Source organism: Taudactylus pleione, unplaced genomic scaffold (genome assembly GCF_031769625.1).
Source record: "Taudactylus pleione unplaced genomic scaffold, aTauple2 ptg000333l, whole genome shotgun sequence".
NCBI lineage: Eukaryota > Metazoa > Chordata > Amphibia > Anura > Myobatrachidae > Taudactylus > Taudactylus pleione.
In genome coordinates, this window is record NW_028284734.1 from 8792393 (window position 1) to 8809906 (window position 17514).

The 17514-nt window shown below is 44.7% G+C and overlaps 1 protein-coding gene across 1 annotated transcript in view; it reads right to left on the reverse strand.

Annotated features, from left to right (window-relative positions):
- Positions 1 to 17514, reverse strand: part of LOC148509028 (baculoviral IAP repeat-containing protein 1-like) — a 196413-nt gene that overhangs the window by 144508 nt on the left and 34391 nt on the right. Inside the window, exon 6 of the mRNA XM_088443700.1 lies at positions 2926 to 2977. Within this exon, the coding sequence (XP_088299826.1) occupies positions 2926 to 2977 (52 nt within the window). The remainder of the gene's footprint in view (positions 1 to 2925; positions 2978 to 17514) is intronic.

Consider the following 17514-nt stretch of genomic DNA (forward strand, 5'->3'; position numbering starts at 1 on the left):
AATTTTAGCTGTCTTTCAAACTTATATAAATCGACCTGTAAACCTGCAACTTCACTTGACTTCATTTCTTTCTCTAATATAGCTATATCAGCATTGACCTGTTGAATAGCTAAAACCATTAAGTCAAATGAGCACTGATTTAAAATCATGCACCATTCCCTACAAATTCCCCGTGATGAAGGTGCTGGTTAGCACCGAAACGGCCTTCGGGCTGTTCTGACACTATGGGGCTGATCCAGACCCGCTCGCAAGTGCAGAGCGCTCGCAAGTGGGTCGATGGTCCCCCTCTGTGCATGCGCCGCCTCCAGCATGCGCATGCACGAGACCCATCTAGCAATGGCAGCTTTGTCGCTACGGATCGCACTACAAGATTGGGCGGCTGTCGATGTTGATTGACAGCTCACCCCATTTTGTAGATGGGGAGGGGGGGTGGCTGCACAAATTCAGTCGTTCCCTTAGGAACGCCTGGCATTTGTGGGCGGCCCTACTGACATCACTTGTGATGTCAGTAGTGGACTTCCTGCTCTATTAAAGCAGGCAGTACACTTGGGCTTGCGAGAGCTGAGACCCTACCTCAGGGTCTCCTCGCAAGCCCGATGGTCGCGATAATCGCGACCATCTCCAGCCTGCTCGCACAAGCTGTGGGTGGGCTGCCACAGCTTAGCGAGAAGCCAGGAGAAAAATAATAAAATTAAAAACCCCGCCCTGATTCAGAGCGAGCGCTCGCAAACAGCGAGCAGCTCTGAATCAGGCCCTATGTACTGTCGCATTGACTCCAGACTTTGGCAGTTCGCAAGTATCCCTTTTCTTGCTGCTATGCTTGGCACAATGCACTTTTTTGATTTGTGACTGAATAACTTTACTGGAGTCGACATTGTGAAACATGCATTGTTTATAAATATGTTTTTTGGCATCATGTTTTTGGAGTGCTGGTTTTCTGTGGTATCGTATTTTGGTACAGTTTACATATACACATATATATATTTAATTTTGGTACCTGTTTAAGTTGTGTTTAGGTGTGTCTATCGGGATGGGTATGAAATACCGGTGGCTCTGTAGCTGCCGGGTTCAAATCCTGGCAGTGGCAGTCTGAACAGTCAGAATCCTGATGGCGGTCTAACCCCAGTGGTGCCTATCCCTAACCCCTACTTCCCACACCCTTAACCTAACCCTCCCGGGGGGTGGCTAACCCTGACCTCCCCCCAATGGTGTCTAACCCTAACCACCCCTTCCTGCAACCTGACCCAAACCCTAAGTCCCCCCGGGGGTGGATAAACCTAACCATCCACTCCGAGTCTAAGACTTACCTGGCTCTGCCATTTTAGGATCGGGATGCCAGCTGTCGGGATCTGATGCCAGTATCCTGATCCCTAAGTGGGTTGTGGCGTCAGTAATTTGCCGGGCGGCGAGATTCGGGCATCGGTATATCGACCTCCGGCATTCTGTCCGCTTGCAATATAACTACTTCCCGTGTTTATCACTATAGATGTGTACCGTGTGTAGAGACTTCAATTGAATACTCTTTGTATAGGAGGGATACACTCAGTATCCCAACAGTCAGGATGCCGGCGCATAGAATACCTGTACCAGAATCCTGACACCTGTCAGAATCCTGGTGCTGGCATCTGGAAAGTTAAGTTGCAGAGATAGGGGGAGGGTTATGCACTAGGGGGAGGGTTAAGGTTAGGCACTAAGATGGGAGGATTAGGTTTAGGGTGTGGGGGGCAGGTTAGGTTTAGACACCAGGAGGGGGGAGGTTAGGTTTGATGCTCTCTCTATTGTATGACGGTCTGTAGAATAATTTCTGAAATGTATGGCAGTCTGTGGAATGCTCTCTGTATTGTATATAGCTATCTGAAATTATCTCTGTATTGTAAATCAATCTCTGGAATATTCTATGCACTGCATAGCAGCCTCTGGAATGTTCTATGTACTGCATTGCAGCCTCTGGAATGTTCTGTGTATTGTATATCAGTCTCTGGGATGCTCCCTGTATTATATATTGGTCCTAAAATGCCTGCTGTTATTGTGCACTATTGTTTGTGTTGGAAGTTATTAAGGGTATTTTGCCTACATATCATTTTGCAGAATATACTTTATTTTATTTTAATCCTATTTTTTTTAGACACATTTGACATGTAGAAAACATATTAATGAGGAAGTGATTTCGACTTAGTCATTAAAATAATAATTTTTATAACAGAGAAAAATACTAAAGCAGTAGTGAAAAAAAATCCATGTATACATACGTGTTAATAAATAAATTCTGCAATGCTGAAATAAGCAATATTTCATTGAACTCAAATTACAGTACAATAATATGTATCTGTTACTTCATAAATCAACTTATGCTGCATACACACGGTACGATTAAAATGTACGATATTAACGATATCCATAATTTCATTATCGTTCATATCGTGCATTTTTTGGTCCCTTCCAACCCACCAACAACCTGCGATGAATGGGCACGTATGGACGATATCGATATCGTCCATCGGCCGTGCATGCAGGCCAACCTGGTCGATATCATCGTTTGGTGGCATGGTGGTGTGCTGGATGAATAATAACAATCATCCAGCACCCCGGGAAGGTGCAGGTCGATCAGTGAGCGATATCGTTATCGCTGACTGATTGTACAGTGTATACGCACCTTTAGAAATATTTTGCCTCATATTCCCATGGGATGATTACATTTCGACATATATATTGTATAATTATGGGTATGTATTTGTGTCGGGGGAGTAAATTAATTTCTATTATAAAGATGAGACATTGTAAATGTTGAGGCTTGCTAGTGGTGGTTGGGGGGGTATTGGTCAGCAGGGTACAGAGAGGGCAGAACAGTAACAGTGGCCAAAAAATGTGGTCCCAGGCCTGCATCTACTATTTATACATTTGGTATAAATTACTATAAGCACTTACTTGGTTCAGTGGGGAGATTCTGATCACCAGCAGCAGAAAAGAAATGTTTTCCCTAGAATAAAAGGTATATATTAATCACAATATTTTTGGACGCATTGAAATGTAATACAGTAGAATCATAAAAAAGTTGAAAAAATACAGATGTGTCCTCATACACCGAGTTTCAATACGCCATATAGCGCCCTGTTATAGGAGTAATATGTACATTTATAGGAGTAATATGCACATTTATTGTAGTAATATGCACATGTATAGGAGTAATATGTACATGTATAGGAGTAATATGTACATTTATACGAGTAATATGCACATTTATAGGAGTAATATGTACATTTATAGGAGTAATATGCACATTTATAGGAGTAATATGTACATGTATAGGAGTAAAATGCACATTTATAGGAATAATATGCACATTTATAGGAGTAATATGTACATTTATAGGAGTAATATGCACATTTATAGGAGTAATATGTACATGTATAGGAGTAATATGTACATGTATAAGAGTAATATGTACATGTATAGGAGTAAAATGCACATTTATAGGAATAATGGCCCTCATTCAGAGCCGCACGCAAGCGGGCGCACGTACGTTAGGCGTACGTACAAAAATATTTAAATTCAATGGCTCGCTCGTATTTTCGTTCGCATCTAAAATTCCTCCCTAAACTCTGACGACCCCTCCTCTAACTAACGAGCGTACGAAATAGCGAGCGTACATCCCCGAAATGGCTTGAAAGGAACGCACGCACAAGTATAAACAGGAAGTGGCCTTGTCAGATGTCGATTACCTGCTCCTTTATTCTGCCTACCTCCATCAATCGTATCATGCCAATCAATGTATCAATTAGCTTAATTGTTTGTTTTTTTTCAACACAATGCAAGAAACTTTACTCTTGTCTGTGTTTGTGTTTACCCGCAGAATACGTACGGATGAAACATTCGCTTTTATTGTTTAAAAAACATGTGAACCACAATTAAACAATTGTACTATTGCTGTGTATCCCCGCATATTTCCCTGGGTTCATTTCTTTATTTAAATTTGCTTACGCATGTCACTGCATCAAGCCTATCCTAACTCTCCAGAGATTTCTGGCCCTGTCGAACACATGACTCATACACTAACCAATAAAATTGCTCCTGTTAATTTCCAAAATACATTAGCCAATCAGAAAATTTTTACACACTTTATCAAAAATGATTTTTAAGAAAAACACCATTGCCATCATGAGAGCCTCCGCATTCACCAGGCGTGAGCTGCTGGTGCTTACGGAGGTCATGGATCGCCGGATCACCAGCCAGCCAGAACCCATGACCAACCGGCAGAAGCGCTCCGCGTATGCGGAGGTACGGTCCCGCCTGCGGTCCTTCGGATCACGCCGCAACATCGGGCAGCTGGAGCGCAGGTGGTCCGACCTGCAACGGCGAACGCCCCGCTTGCTGGCATGCTTTCGCATGCAGATCCTGGCAAGTAAGTGTTATGTATTGTGGTTTTAATGTTTGTGTTTGTGGGGCAAACTGCGTGTGCATGTTTTCCTGTCTGTTCTATTTATTATTTGTACTCATATCTGCGTCTGCATGTTTTCCTGTCTGTTCTATTTATTATTTGTACTCATATCTGCGTCTGCATGTTTTCCTGTCTGTTCTATTTATTATTTGTACTCATATCTGCGTCTGCATGTTTTCCTGTCTGTTCTATTTATTATTTGTACTCATATCTGCGTCTGCATGTTTTCCCTCTTTTTATGAATTTTTAATTCTACTGCTATTTTTTTTGGTTTTATTTCTTTTTTCTTTTTTTTATTTTGTTTGTTTGCCCGGATTTGTCCATAAACTAAACGCAATTTATTTGACATATTTTAGGGGGACAGCCAAGACTCCGCCTTCAACGTCGGCGTTCCCGCCCACTCTCCCCAACCCCCAGCCAACACTCCACCCCAAATCTTTCGCCTATTCCCCACTCCTCCCCATCCTTCACAGACCCTCTCCCGGAAATGTCGGGCCTCCTTCCCCTCCGTCCCACTTCCCCCTCTCCTCCACCCACCCCTCTTCCAATTACCCCCTCCCCGGAGTCCAGCATAACTCCGCCCCATTCTTTGGGGAATGACGGATCCTCCGAGGAGGATCATGGAGGTTTTGCCGGAGCTCCCGATTTGTTTCCCGGTATGTTTTTTATTATTTTTTTTTAAAGCACAAACTGTTTGTATGTAATCATGTGTCGTGCCTTTCTTCGTGTTTTTGTGGCTTGACTTTTGTTGATTGTGAAGGTTTGCCTTTACCTCTTCCTGGTGATTTAAGCATACACATATCATACCTGTGGGAATTTGTACCTAGGCCTTGTATTTTTGCCAGCCCACCCTTTTTATTTATGTTTTTGGGTTTAGGAGTGATTTCTTTTTTTTTTAATGTTTTTCTGTGGAGTCCCTATTGTTGTATTAACCCACACACTTTTCTCACCCACAGAGGAACAGAGGCGTCGGCAAGAGGTGGCGGATGTTGTGGGGCAGATGCGCCACCATGTAATCGGCCTTCTGGTGGCCCTCGACCGGCTGTCTGGCCTCCTTCGGCATTAGTTTTTTTTTTTTTGTTGTATTTGCCAAATACATTTTTAAAGACAAATATACGTTGTGGCTCATTTTTAAAAACCAAAACCAAGATAGTTTAGCCTGACATAAGTTCCTGCAAGGATTTCCCTTTTTTAAAAGTTAGATTGTGTTTTGTCTTTGTATGTCAAACAGACACCAGAAACACATAACAGTAACAATGTAATTTCCCTTTTTGGGTGTAGTGTCAATTTCAGATTTCTACATTTTCCAGGTTCCTACTTGGTGCGCAAGCTGCTTAGGCCAATCTTACAAATCCCAAGGTTGGGCCAGGCTTCCTTTTGGTGTGGATTGGAAAGCTGAAAACATATTTCAGTTTTGCTCAACTGGCGTCAGTACTGGTTTACCCCTTAGTCAAATGTAACTTGTGTTAACCTGGTTACACTTGCTGGTAACGTCCCAAAAAAGGAAGACCATTTCACTCTTCAAACATTTATTCACCACATAACAGAGAAAACAAAGTGGTCACTCCCAAAAAAAATACACAGTGATAAATTCAAATACAACACATACCAAGAAAAAAATAAATAAAAACACAAAATCAAGAACTGGTTGACGAAGGACCATGCCAACATGATTCCACAAACATGGCGTTGCGATATGGGTTCCAGAATATATGCCCAAAAGGACCAGATCCAGGTTTGGTAAGGGTAGCAGGAAGTAGTGAGCGTTGGAGTGCCAAAGATTATGTGAACAAACAGAAGATGGTGAGAAAATTAAAAAAAAATTAGATGTTTGCAAAAAAAAACAAACACATTAGGTATAAACACTGGAGTTTTGAACAAACTTACCTAAAAAATCTGGCCACCACATCATCGCGTATGGCCCCCCCACATACTGACCTTCGACCAACCTCGGGGGGGCCATCCTCAGGTAAGGCATCCTCTGGCTGCATTGGGACACCACTCCTTATGGCAATGTTGTGAAATATCCCACACAGGACCACAATTTTAGACACCATATCCGGCACATACATGAGCTCGCCACCAGAGCGGTGGAGGCATCTGAATCGGCCTTTTAAAAGGCCGATACAGCGCTCCACCACTTGCCTGGTGGCTGTAAGTGCGGAATTATACGCACTTTGTGGCCCTGGTGTGGGAGCCAAATAAGGAGTGAGCAGCCAGGACATGCAAGGGTATCCACTGTCTCCTGTGAACAAAAATAGACCACATCAGGAACACTGTGTATCAAGCTTAACATTGTTATGTACTAAAGGTCTCCACTTACCCAGAAGCCACGCATCACCAGCTTGTAGGTTGGTTAATTTCTGCCATATCCCTGATTGCCGGATGACGAAGGAGTCATGTGCACTTCCTGGTAATTTAGCATTCAGGGACAGGATCTGGAGGGAGGCATCACATACCACCATTACATTCAGGGAGTGATAGTGTTTCCTGTTTCTAAATATTGCCTCCAGCCGTGCTGGAGGCTGAAGTGGTATGTGAGTACCATCCACAACCCCTATGATGTGTGGGAAGCCAGCTATTTGGTAAAAATTGGCCTTGGCCACACTAAGGGCACCCATATCCAAAGGCATTTTAATAAAATGATGGAGTTGCTTGAAAAGTGCCTCCATCACTGCCCTCAGGATCCGGGAAAAGGAGGATTGGGAGATGCCCGCCACTATTCCCACCGTTGTTTGAAACGATCCTGAGGCACAGAAATGTAACACCGCCATAAATTGCGTCAGTGGTGGTATTGCTGTTGGACTGTCAATTTGCCGCTCAAGATCACTTTCTATTAATGAGAGAGTGTCTATGATGATTTTGGGAGGTAGACGGTAGCGTCTTAAAACCTCATCATCGGGCATTCCAAAAAGGGTGACACGTGTTCGAAATATCTGGGGCCTTGCATGCCTACGATGCCTACGCCTGGGACGAGTTTGAGGTTGGTCGTCTTCCGGGAGCAGGGCCAGAACAATTCGCCCCAGATCTACCTGAAATTCAAAGTTTACAATGTAAGGCTTTTGACCCACCCCAAAAGTAAGAAAAAACAACTTAGCTTTCTGATACCATCCATAGCTGCTTACATGCCGGGGTATTGTCATGATACGTATAAACTGTAAAAAAGGCAACAATGAGACTTCAAAAATTTAGAGGGTGTTTTTTTTGTTTAAAAATTGTTGCAAGCCAACACAGAAAATAGTGGAAAAACACATTTGGCCATCGATGAAAACTACATTGCACACCGTACGTCAAATAGGGTTCAAATGGACCCAAAAAATGGAAAAGGGAAAAGCAAAACTGGATTATATGATGAATAAGCCGTCAAAAATGCGGTAAATTATTCGCAAATGCAAGTCACTACACCAACAGTCAAAAATGCGGTAAATTATTCGCAAATGCAAGTCACTACACCAACAGTCAAAAATGCGGTAAATTATTCGCAAATGCAAGTCACTACACCAACAGTCAAAAATGCGGTAAATTATTCGCAAATGCAAGTCACTACACCAACAGTCAAAAATGCGGTAAATTATTCGCAAATGCAAGTCACTACACCAACAGTCAAAAATGCGGTAATTCATTCGCAAATGCAAGGCGCTACACCAACAGTCAAAAATGCCGTAATTCATTCGCAAATGCAAGACAAAAAATGGACTTACCCAACTCGAATATATAAGATGTCCTCAAAAAACTTCTTTGGGTCCGAAAACAAAAAAAAACTAAAAAAGATGAAATGAGTGTTAAACAAATTAACTAACCACAAAACAGAAGAATACACCAATTGGCCACAAATTTGAATGCACAAAACTTACCAAATCAGGAAAGGATGTTGAAAAAATGAAAAAAATGCGAACGGAAAAACCAAAGAAATGTAGCAAAAACAAACAAAAAAACAACTCTCCAAAATCCTCCAAACGCAACCAACCAACCAAATCCAAACCACTTAACCGACAACACTCCAACAACCCCACCTCGAATCCACACACACCAAGCCATAAATAGTGTTTATTTTCCCGCACAAATTAAGGATGAATCATAGGGACGCACAATCAATGATGCGGCCGCAAACTAACGACGCATGTATAAATACGTCACGAAATCACATAGAATTTCTGGATGATTTCATGCTGGAAGCAGAGACATGGCTTCAAACCAGGGAAACAATGGTCAAAATTGCGGCGGTAAGGCCTTCATGCATTTTGTGTCAATGAGTATTTTAAAACATAATATTGTGCAAGTTGTGAAGTGGCTAAATCTGCATATTTACCCAAATAGTTGAGGAGGATGACATGGAAGAGACTGCTGGCCCCAGTCAACCCGCCAAAGCTGCAAAAAAAAAAAGGCAGCCACATTTCACAAGCAAGGAGATGGAGGTTTTGATCCAGAAGTGCGTTGACATCCTGCCCCAGGCAGCCAGGAATATGAGCCAAAGCCAGAAGTGGAGAATGTGGGAGGAGGTCGCCGTTGCTGTCAATAGGGTGGGTGATTATGTCCGTCTAGCCCGGGATGTCAAACGGCGGTAAGTAAACACTTTCCCATCCTATAAACAAACCCCATTGTAAAAAAAAGGATAATGGTTCCAAATTCATTCCACAGATGGGCAGACTTCAAATATCGTCTAAAACAAAAACTTGCCGACAGGGCTAGGCATGCAAGGGGGACAGGTGGGGGTCCCACCCCTGTGTCATTGGAGTTGACAGACTTAGAAGAGATGGCACAGGGGTGTGTGCAGGCTGTGGAGGTGTTTGGCGTGTCCAACATGGATACGGACATGCCAGACTTTGCGGCTCCTCATGTTGGCCAAGGTAAGTCTTGTGATGTCACCAACTCAGAAATGCTATTGTGCCAATATGTAGATTCTAATGTGAGTCTTTTCTCCAATTTCCTAACAGAGACAGAGGCGGATGAGTCTGCTCCAGAGGGGAGCCTTGGCCGCAGAATTTCTGCTGACTCTGCAGGGGAGGAACCAGTACATCCGGCTGAGGACCCTGCAGAAGCCAGACCAGGGCGTGCCCCCTCGCAGGCAGTGGGCCTCCTCACAGAACTCAATTTTAAATCGGATTGCCATACGGAGATTCTGCAGAGGATGGACGCCAGTCTGATACGGGTGGCTGAGGCCCTGGAGCAAAATGCTGCGGCCAACGTGACCATTGCTCAGGCCCTGGCGGAAAATACCAGGGCCAACATCCGCATCGCCGATGCCCTGGAGCAGCTCGTTCGCCAGCACATGGTGGAGCCGACCTCCCTTCCTGCCGGAACATCCAGATCCTCTACCTCTGGCACAACATCAGGCAATCCTCCAAATGTGCCTAGCCCTGTGCCTAGTCCAGAGGCCACAACATCTGCCTCTGGACAGGCCAGCCCGATGGCATCCCGGACCCGGTCTGGCGCCCACCCTCACCCAGCCAAACGGGCGAGAAAACGGTGACAGCAATGGCGACTTTTCCCACTTTCCTTCTGTGCTTGGCTCATATTCCTTTCTGGTCAAAACTTCCCTCTCCTTTCTTGTGAAATGTTTTTAAATTTTGTATTTACGCTTATGTTAGTAGTTATGTTTTTTTTTTTTTTTGAGCAAATATCTTGGCCACAAAAAAAGGCAATACAATATTATGCCAATTTGTTTGTGTGTAAACAATAAATTAAAAACAAAACACTGACATTGTATTGTGACATTATTGTACAAATGGGTTACATTTAATCCTGGCCTTAAACGCAAAAACTGACCCTCTTTTTTAAAAAAAAAGGCCTCTTTAAGGAACGTTTAAAAAAACACATAGCGATGCAAATTCCACAGTAAACAAAAAAAAAGGGGAGCTAATTAAAAGATGATGACATTATTGTTAAAATAGGCCATAACCACCAAATTGTGGCCAAAATAAAAGCCCAAAAATGTACGCTAATTGATTATGTAATCATGACATTAGCAGCTCTGATTTCCACCTGCGTACGCTTTTGTGCTATCCCAATAAACTGCTTTCCAAACACATACCAAGCCGGATTTCAATCCAACACTAATTACTTTACTGACCAGCCACGATTAATCGCTGCACCATCGTGGAGTCCCGGGACGGAGGAGAAGGCCATCGCCAATGTGGTCGAGTAATCCTGACCCTAAGCTGTGCGAGCATTTTGAAGGGAAAGCGGATGTTTCAGTGACGTATGAGACGGTCCGAACACATTTGACGTTCGCATCTGCTAATGTATGTACGCCCCAAAAACGCCTCGCCACGCCTGCGTTTTTTCATCTCCACCCCCGTCAACACCCAAAAACGCCCTGTTCTGTCAATCACATTTGACATGTCACTTCCTGTACGCTATTTTAGGAACGAGAGAAAAAAAGCTCGCAATCTGCCGTACGCACATGCGCGGTGTAACGCCGACGCATGCGCGGTTAGTCAACATCGGAACGCAACGAGCGTACTGTTGTTAACGTGCGGCTCTGAATGAGGGCCAATATGTACATTTATAGGCGTAATATACACATTTATAGGGGCAATATGCAAATTTATAGGAGTAATATGTACATGTATATGAGTAATATACACATTTATGGGGGCAATATGCACAGTTATAGGAGTAATATGTACATGTATACTGTAGGAGTAAGATGCCCATTTATAGGAGTAATATGCACATTTATAAGAGTAATATGTACATTTATAGGAGTAATATGCACATTTATAGGAGTAATATGCACATTTATAGGAGTCTTCCTACATTTGTGCCACTGTGTTTCCTTCCATCTGCACCACTGCCTTGCCCCCAGCCACGTCACTCTGTCTTCCCCTCATCTCTGCCACTCTTTCTTCCTTCATCTGTACCACTGTCCCCCCCAACTGTGCCATTCTGTCTTTCCCCTCCCACCCGCACCACTCTGTCTTCCAACCCAGCTGCACAAATCTGTTTTCCCCAATCCCTACAGTTATGGGTTCTGCCACTGTGCTAGTCTGTATTCCCTCATCCACACCAATCTGTCTTTACCCATCTGCGCTGTTCTATCTTTCCGCATCCATGCCTCTCTGTATTCCCCATTCATGTTGCTGTTTTCCCAAACCGTGCCACTCTGTCTCTCCCCATGTGCACCACTGTTCTCAACCCATCTGCATCACTTTGGCTCACCCCCATCTGTACTGCTTAATCTTCCCCTCTCCACGCCTTTCTGTCTGCCCCATCCGCACCACTCTGTCTCTGTCTTCTACCCCATCCACCATACTCTTATCCCATCTGCACAGTTCTGCTCAGACCTCAGTTGCATAGACTGCATGTGTGTATTCCAATGAGCACACAATTCTGTGAATTAGCAGCTACACCATTTTGTGAGTGACAGCAATCTGTGAGAGTGCTGAATCTGCAGTTAACCACATGGTGTGATGGCATTCTATATCTGTATTATGCAAGGAACACGTCCATTAAGGCATCAGTGTTTATGATCATAATTTCATTGCTTTTTGAAGTTTGTGTGGCACAAATTCAGTATGTTTAGTGAAATTTCAGATCATGTCTAAGAAACCTTAATGGGACATGTGAAACCGTAAGGTCTTTTGTCTATGGAATTTCATTGCTTTTTTTATAATTTATTAACCATCATGGTTTTGACGAGCAAACCGGGCCACCTGCAGGGCAGAAGGACAACAAATAGGTACACTAATATGGGTGGAGGAGCAGACAGCACCCAGGAGGTGTTTAAAGGGTGCAGAGGGAGATACGGCTGTGGGGGCAGGCTTTAGGTGTGTGGGGCAGTGGCAGCAGTAGGTGTGTGGAGCAGTGGCAGCAACAGGGCCATGCACAGAAGCATCAGCGGGTGACAGAGGGACTCACTGGTGCTGGGCATTCACCTGAGAAAATCAAATCAATAAGACACAGATGCATGGACGTATCAGTGAGATCCATCCATGCATTGTTTTAAAAAATGATTGTGTAATATAAATGAAAATGACATGCCCCCACAGCACAAACAGCACCGAGCTTTGGAGCCCCAGTGCTGCTTGTGCTAAACACAGGGGACAAATGACGTAGGGGTTCCCTGTATAAAGCACAACCAGCACCAGGCTAATCAGAGCCAGTCTTGGTAACCAAAATACAAGGGACAAATGACGTAGGGGTCCACTAAAAAAATGGAATTCTCCCATAGAGAATTCCAGAGGGAGGGGGCATGGTGTTTAAGGGGCTACACCTCAAAAGCTATTGGAGGTACCGAGCTTAAATTTGGCATGAGCTGGTAGAACTGTCGTTCGATGCTGCATGCCAAATTTCAGGGCAAAAACATAAAAAATTTGGACTTGGGAGTAATCTAAATTTCCAACTGCCAGTTTTTTCTGACATTCTCAATTATGACCACTTTTCTGCTGTTCTCTATGGGGGATTTTTGGGAAGGCATAACTCAGGGTAGGGGGCAAATTTAGACTTGGGGTTTGTCTTATTAGGTATCTATTGTGCAACAGTAGGTGCTTTTGGGGTTTAGGTAATTGAGAAAGTTACAGTTTTTAAACTATTACCTCACGAATCCGCCATTATAGAGATAGGAAGTTGATGCACAGCCTCAGTAGGAACGTCTATCAGGTGTACTTAATGTGGCTTCACTTGGGTGCACCAAGATGGCCGGAACCCAGGGGAGCAGCAGGCATTAGCAGTGGCCAGGACCCGGGGCATTAGTGGTGGTGGTGGTGGTGCAGGCGGAAGGCCCGGGTGGAGGTAGCAGCAGACAGATGCAGGCTTGGATCTGAAAGATCCATAATACCTGTATCTATGTATAAATAAACACAGAAGCAGGGATGGGATTAGGGATGCTTCAGTTTTTAAAAAAACCCTGTGTAAAAACAAAAAAAAAATGGTGTGGTCCTACCCCCCAAAAAAACAACCAGCACCGGGCTATGGAGACCCAGTACTGGTTGTGCTAAATAAGGGGACAAACTACGTATTGGTCCCCCATATTGAGCACAACCAGCACCAGGCTTTTTAGAACCAGTCCTGGTTGCCAAACTATGGGGGACAAATGACATAGGGGTCCCCCATATTCAGCGCAACCAGCACTGGGTCGGTCATGGTTCTGGAAATACTTGGGGAAAAAATGCGTAGAGTTTCCCAGTATTTACTAGAACCAGCACCGGACCCTTTCTAGCAGGTGGTTGATGCCACAGCCAGGGGAGCCCTTTCACCGGGCCCCCCAGCCGAAGCATTACCCCTGACTGCTAGTCAGCCCAGGCCAGGTTCCCTGGGGAGTTGGGGACCCCCAATACAGGGTCCCCCCCTCTCCAGGGCACCCCAGGCTGATAGCCTGGGGATATCCCCAGCACCCCTGGGCAGTGGGTGCTGGGTTGATTATGTAAAGTGTGGTGCATATGAAAATATAAATATTGTATTTTGCAGTAGTACTACAGGTCCCAGCAGGCATCCCCACAAACTGGTCTTTGGGAGAACCACAAGTACCAGCAGACGGGGCATTCAGGTCCTGCTGGTACCTATAGTACCCCTGCAAAAGCAAAATTAAAAAAACACACATAACACACACAATAGAAAAGTAAAATCCCATATAGCCCCTTAAAGACCATGCCCCCCTCTCCGGAATTCTCTCTGTGGGAGAATTGCAGTTTTTTAGATGCAGCCTTAATATAAGGGCACAACTGTGCCCTTATAATATATATATATATATACACACACACACATATATATATATGCATATATATATAAATACATATATAATGTATGTATATATATATATATATATATATATATATATATATAGCAAACAGAGGTGGTCCGGCACTCCCAATAGTAAGTTAACTTGCCCGGGTACCCGCAAAAATAATGCATACAATCTCCAAAACGATGAAAAAGGTGCAATAAAGGCTTTGAAACGTTGACTTATACACGCCGCCTGTCAGCCGCTGTTTATTACCAGGAGTGCCGCTCGTTTTGGAGATTATATATATATATATATATATATATATATACACACATATATATATACAGTCAGGTGCATAAATATTGGGACATTGACAGAATTTTCAGATTTTGGCCTCTATTCACCACCACAATGGCGTTGAAATGAAACAAACAAGATGTGCTTTAACTGCAGACTTTCAGATTTAATTTGAAGGTAATTACATCCAAATCAGGTGAACGGTGTAGGAAATACAACGGTTTCTATTTGTGCCTCCCACTTTTTAAGAGGCCAAAAGTAATGGGACTATCAACTCAAAAGCTATTTCATGGACAGGTGTGGGCTATTCCCTCGTTATTTCATTATCAATTAAGCAGGTAAAAGGTCTGGAGTTGATTCTAGGTGTGACATTTGCATTTGGAATCAGTTGCTGTCGACTCTCAATATGAGATCCAAAGAGCTGTCACTATCAGTGAAGCAAGCCATCATTAGGCTGAAAAATCAAAACAAACCCATCAGAGAGATAGCAAAAACATTAGGTGTGGCCAAATCAACTGTTTGGAACATTCTTAAAAAGAAAGAACGCACCGGAGAGCTCAGCAAAACCAAAAGACCCGGAAGACAACTGTGGTGGATGACAGAAGAATTATTTCCCTGGTGAAAAAAAACCCCTTCACAACAGTTGGCCAAATCAAGAACACTCTCCAGGAGGTAGGTGTATATGTGTCAAAGTCAACAATCAAGAGAAGACTTCACAAGAGTGAATATAGGGTGTTCACCACAAGATGTAAACCATTGGTGAGCCTCAAAAACAGGAAGACCAGATTAGAGTTTGCCAAACAACATCTAAAAAAGTCATTACAGTTCTGGAACAACATCCTATGGACAGATGAGACAAATATCAACTTGTACCAGAGTGATGGGAAGAGAAGAGTATGGAGAAGGATCCAAAACATACCACCTCATCAGTGAAGCATGGTGGTGGTAGTGTCATGGCGTGGGCCAGAGCCGGATTTAGAGCTCATGGGGGCCTAGGCAAGATACCAGTTTTGGTGCCCCCTCCCTCAATCCATAGCACTACAATTTTATTCCTGATTCATGCCTCTTTTACATCACCGTGAAGGTCCACTGCGGCCTTGGAACGTTGGCTATGTATGTATAATACACTTGCTTTTTCTTAGCTTTTGCAAAGCTTATCCGAGATAGGCCCTGCTGATTGCCCCTCTATAGCTTTTATTGCCTGTCCATTAAATATCACACTGCCCTCTGACAGCAATCACTCAGCACTCAGCAATCACTCCATCCCAACTCACTCATGTCCCCCATAGCACACACACTAAGGGCCATATTCCATTTGAGGTGAAAAGTCCGAGGTCGGACTTTTCGCCATCATCGCCGTTTTTTCTGCGATAAAGTATCGGGCGCGTACCCGCTTTAAGTATCAAAAAGTCCCGGAAATTTTCGGGAAATCATCCTGGCACCCCCCTAAAGATGGTCTGACATGGGGGATCACTATGGGTACCCCCGATTTGGCCTGCTGAAGATAGTCAGGGTTTTTTAATAGCCGCGGCAGGTGCATAAATGCGCCTGTGAAGAAGTGATGAAGAATAGCACTTGGAAGTAGTTTTTTTTGTCAAAAAAAAAGCTATCAAATTTGGGGTACATGAAAATGGGGGTAAGCATATTTTTAAGTCCCTAAAGTGATTTTTGAAAATTCTTAAAAAATGCACCTGCCGCTACCACCCGCATTCTTTGAAATGAAAGTACATTTTTTGGGGTGTCCTGAGGATTTTTAAAAAAATTTTTTTTAACACAGATTACTTTTAGAAGACACTCCCAGGGCTGCAGACTATTCTTTTAAAGCCTGCACCCCTAAACCCCAATTCTGCACTTTTTTTCGCCATGTATTACATGGTGAAAACTTATCCCTGTTTTCTAACAAAGACTTTTCGCACCTGCAAAAAGTCTTTGTAATTGAATATGGGGATAAGTGAAACAGGCGAAAATTACGTAATCGGCGATAAATTATTACCGATAACCCGTTTTCGCAGCCTCATTAATACGGCCCTAAGCCAGTTACTGCCCACCTCACAGCACCACATACTGCCCCCTTGGCTGCCTGTCTCACAGCACAACACCCCTCTCCCCACCCCTCTCCCCTCCCCTCTCCCCTCCCCTCTTCCCTCAAAGTAACCATCTCCCCTTTCAGCACATCACCTCTTCCTCACAGCACATAACTCTCTCAGCATAGTCCCCCCCCCACAGCACAGACCCCCTCCCCTCACATCACCCCTCTCCACTCACAGCACAGACCCCCACCACTCACAGCACAGACCTCCCACCCCTCACAGCACAGCACCCCCACCCCTCACAGCACAGACTCCCCCACCCCTCACAGCACAGACTCTTCTCCCCATAGACACACACTACCCTCATAGCATAGACTCCCCCCCCCTCACAGCACAAACCTTCCCCTGCACAGCACAGATCGCTCTGCCCTCTTGGTAACAGCCCTGCCCTCTTAGCACAGGCACTACATCCTATCTCACCATAGACCCCATTTCCCTCTTGGCATAGACCCCCCTCCCTCTGCTCATTTAGAACAGACCACTCACACCACAGAACCCTCTCAGCCCAGACCCATCTCCCCAAACCATCTAGACTGCTCTTCCCTAAAAACCCCTAAACAAATGTCGCGACTGGCCGGCGCGTGAGAAAAGCTGCCAAGCCGTGGCCAATCGCGTGAGAGAGCCGGCGGGGTGCCTCTCATTGGGCCAAGCGGTGAGGGAGGGGGCGTGGCAAGGCGGGGCCTGGGAGAGACGGCAGACCAACAGCGGCGCCGGGCTCGGGGCTGGTGGTGATGTCCCCTAGCCGCGCCCACTTAGTGGTGCTGCTGCCACGGCACGTGAGGCGCAGCCAGGTCGGGCTGTCCCCGGCTGCTGCCCCCTGGGCCACCCGTCACACATGAGGGGAGAGCGGAGAACGCCACACACCCAGCCACTCCCCCGGCGTGGCAGCTTACGTGGATGTCACAGGCAGCAGTACACAGTATCATTATTACTCGCTAGTGCCATTAAACATAGCTGCCGGGGACATACGTTTTTGGCCTGTCCATCATGGCTACGCCAATAATTGTGAGTATAATTGCAACGTGACG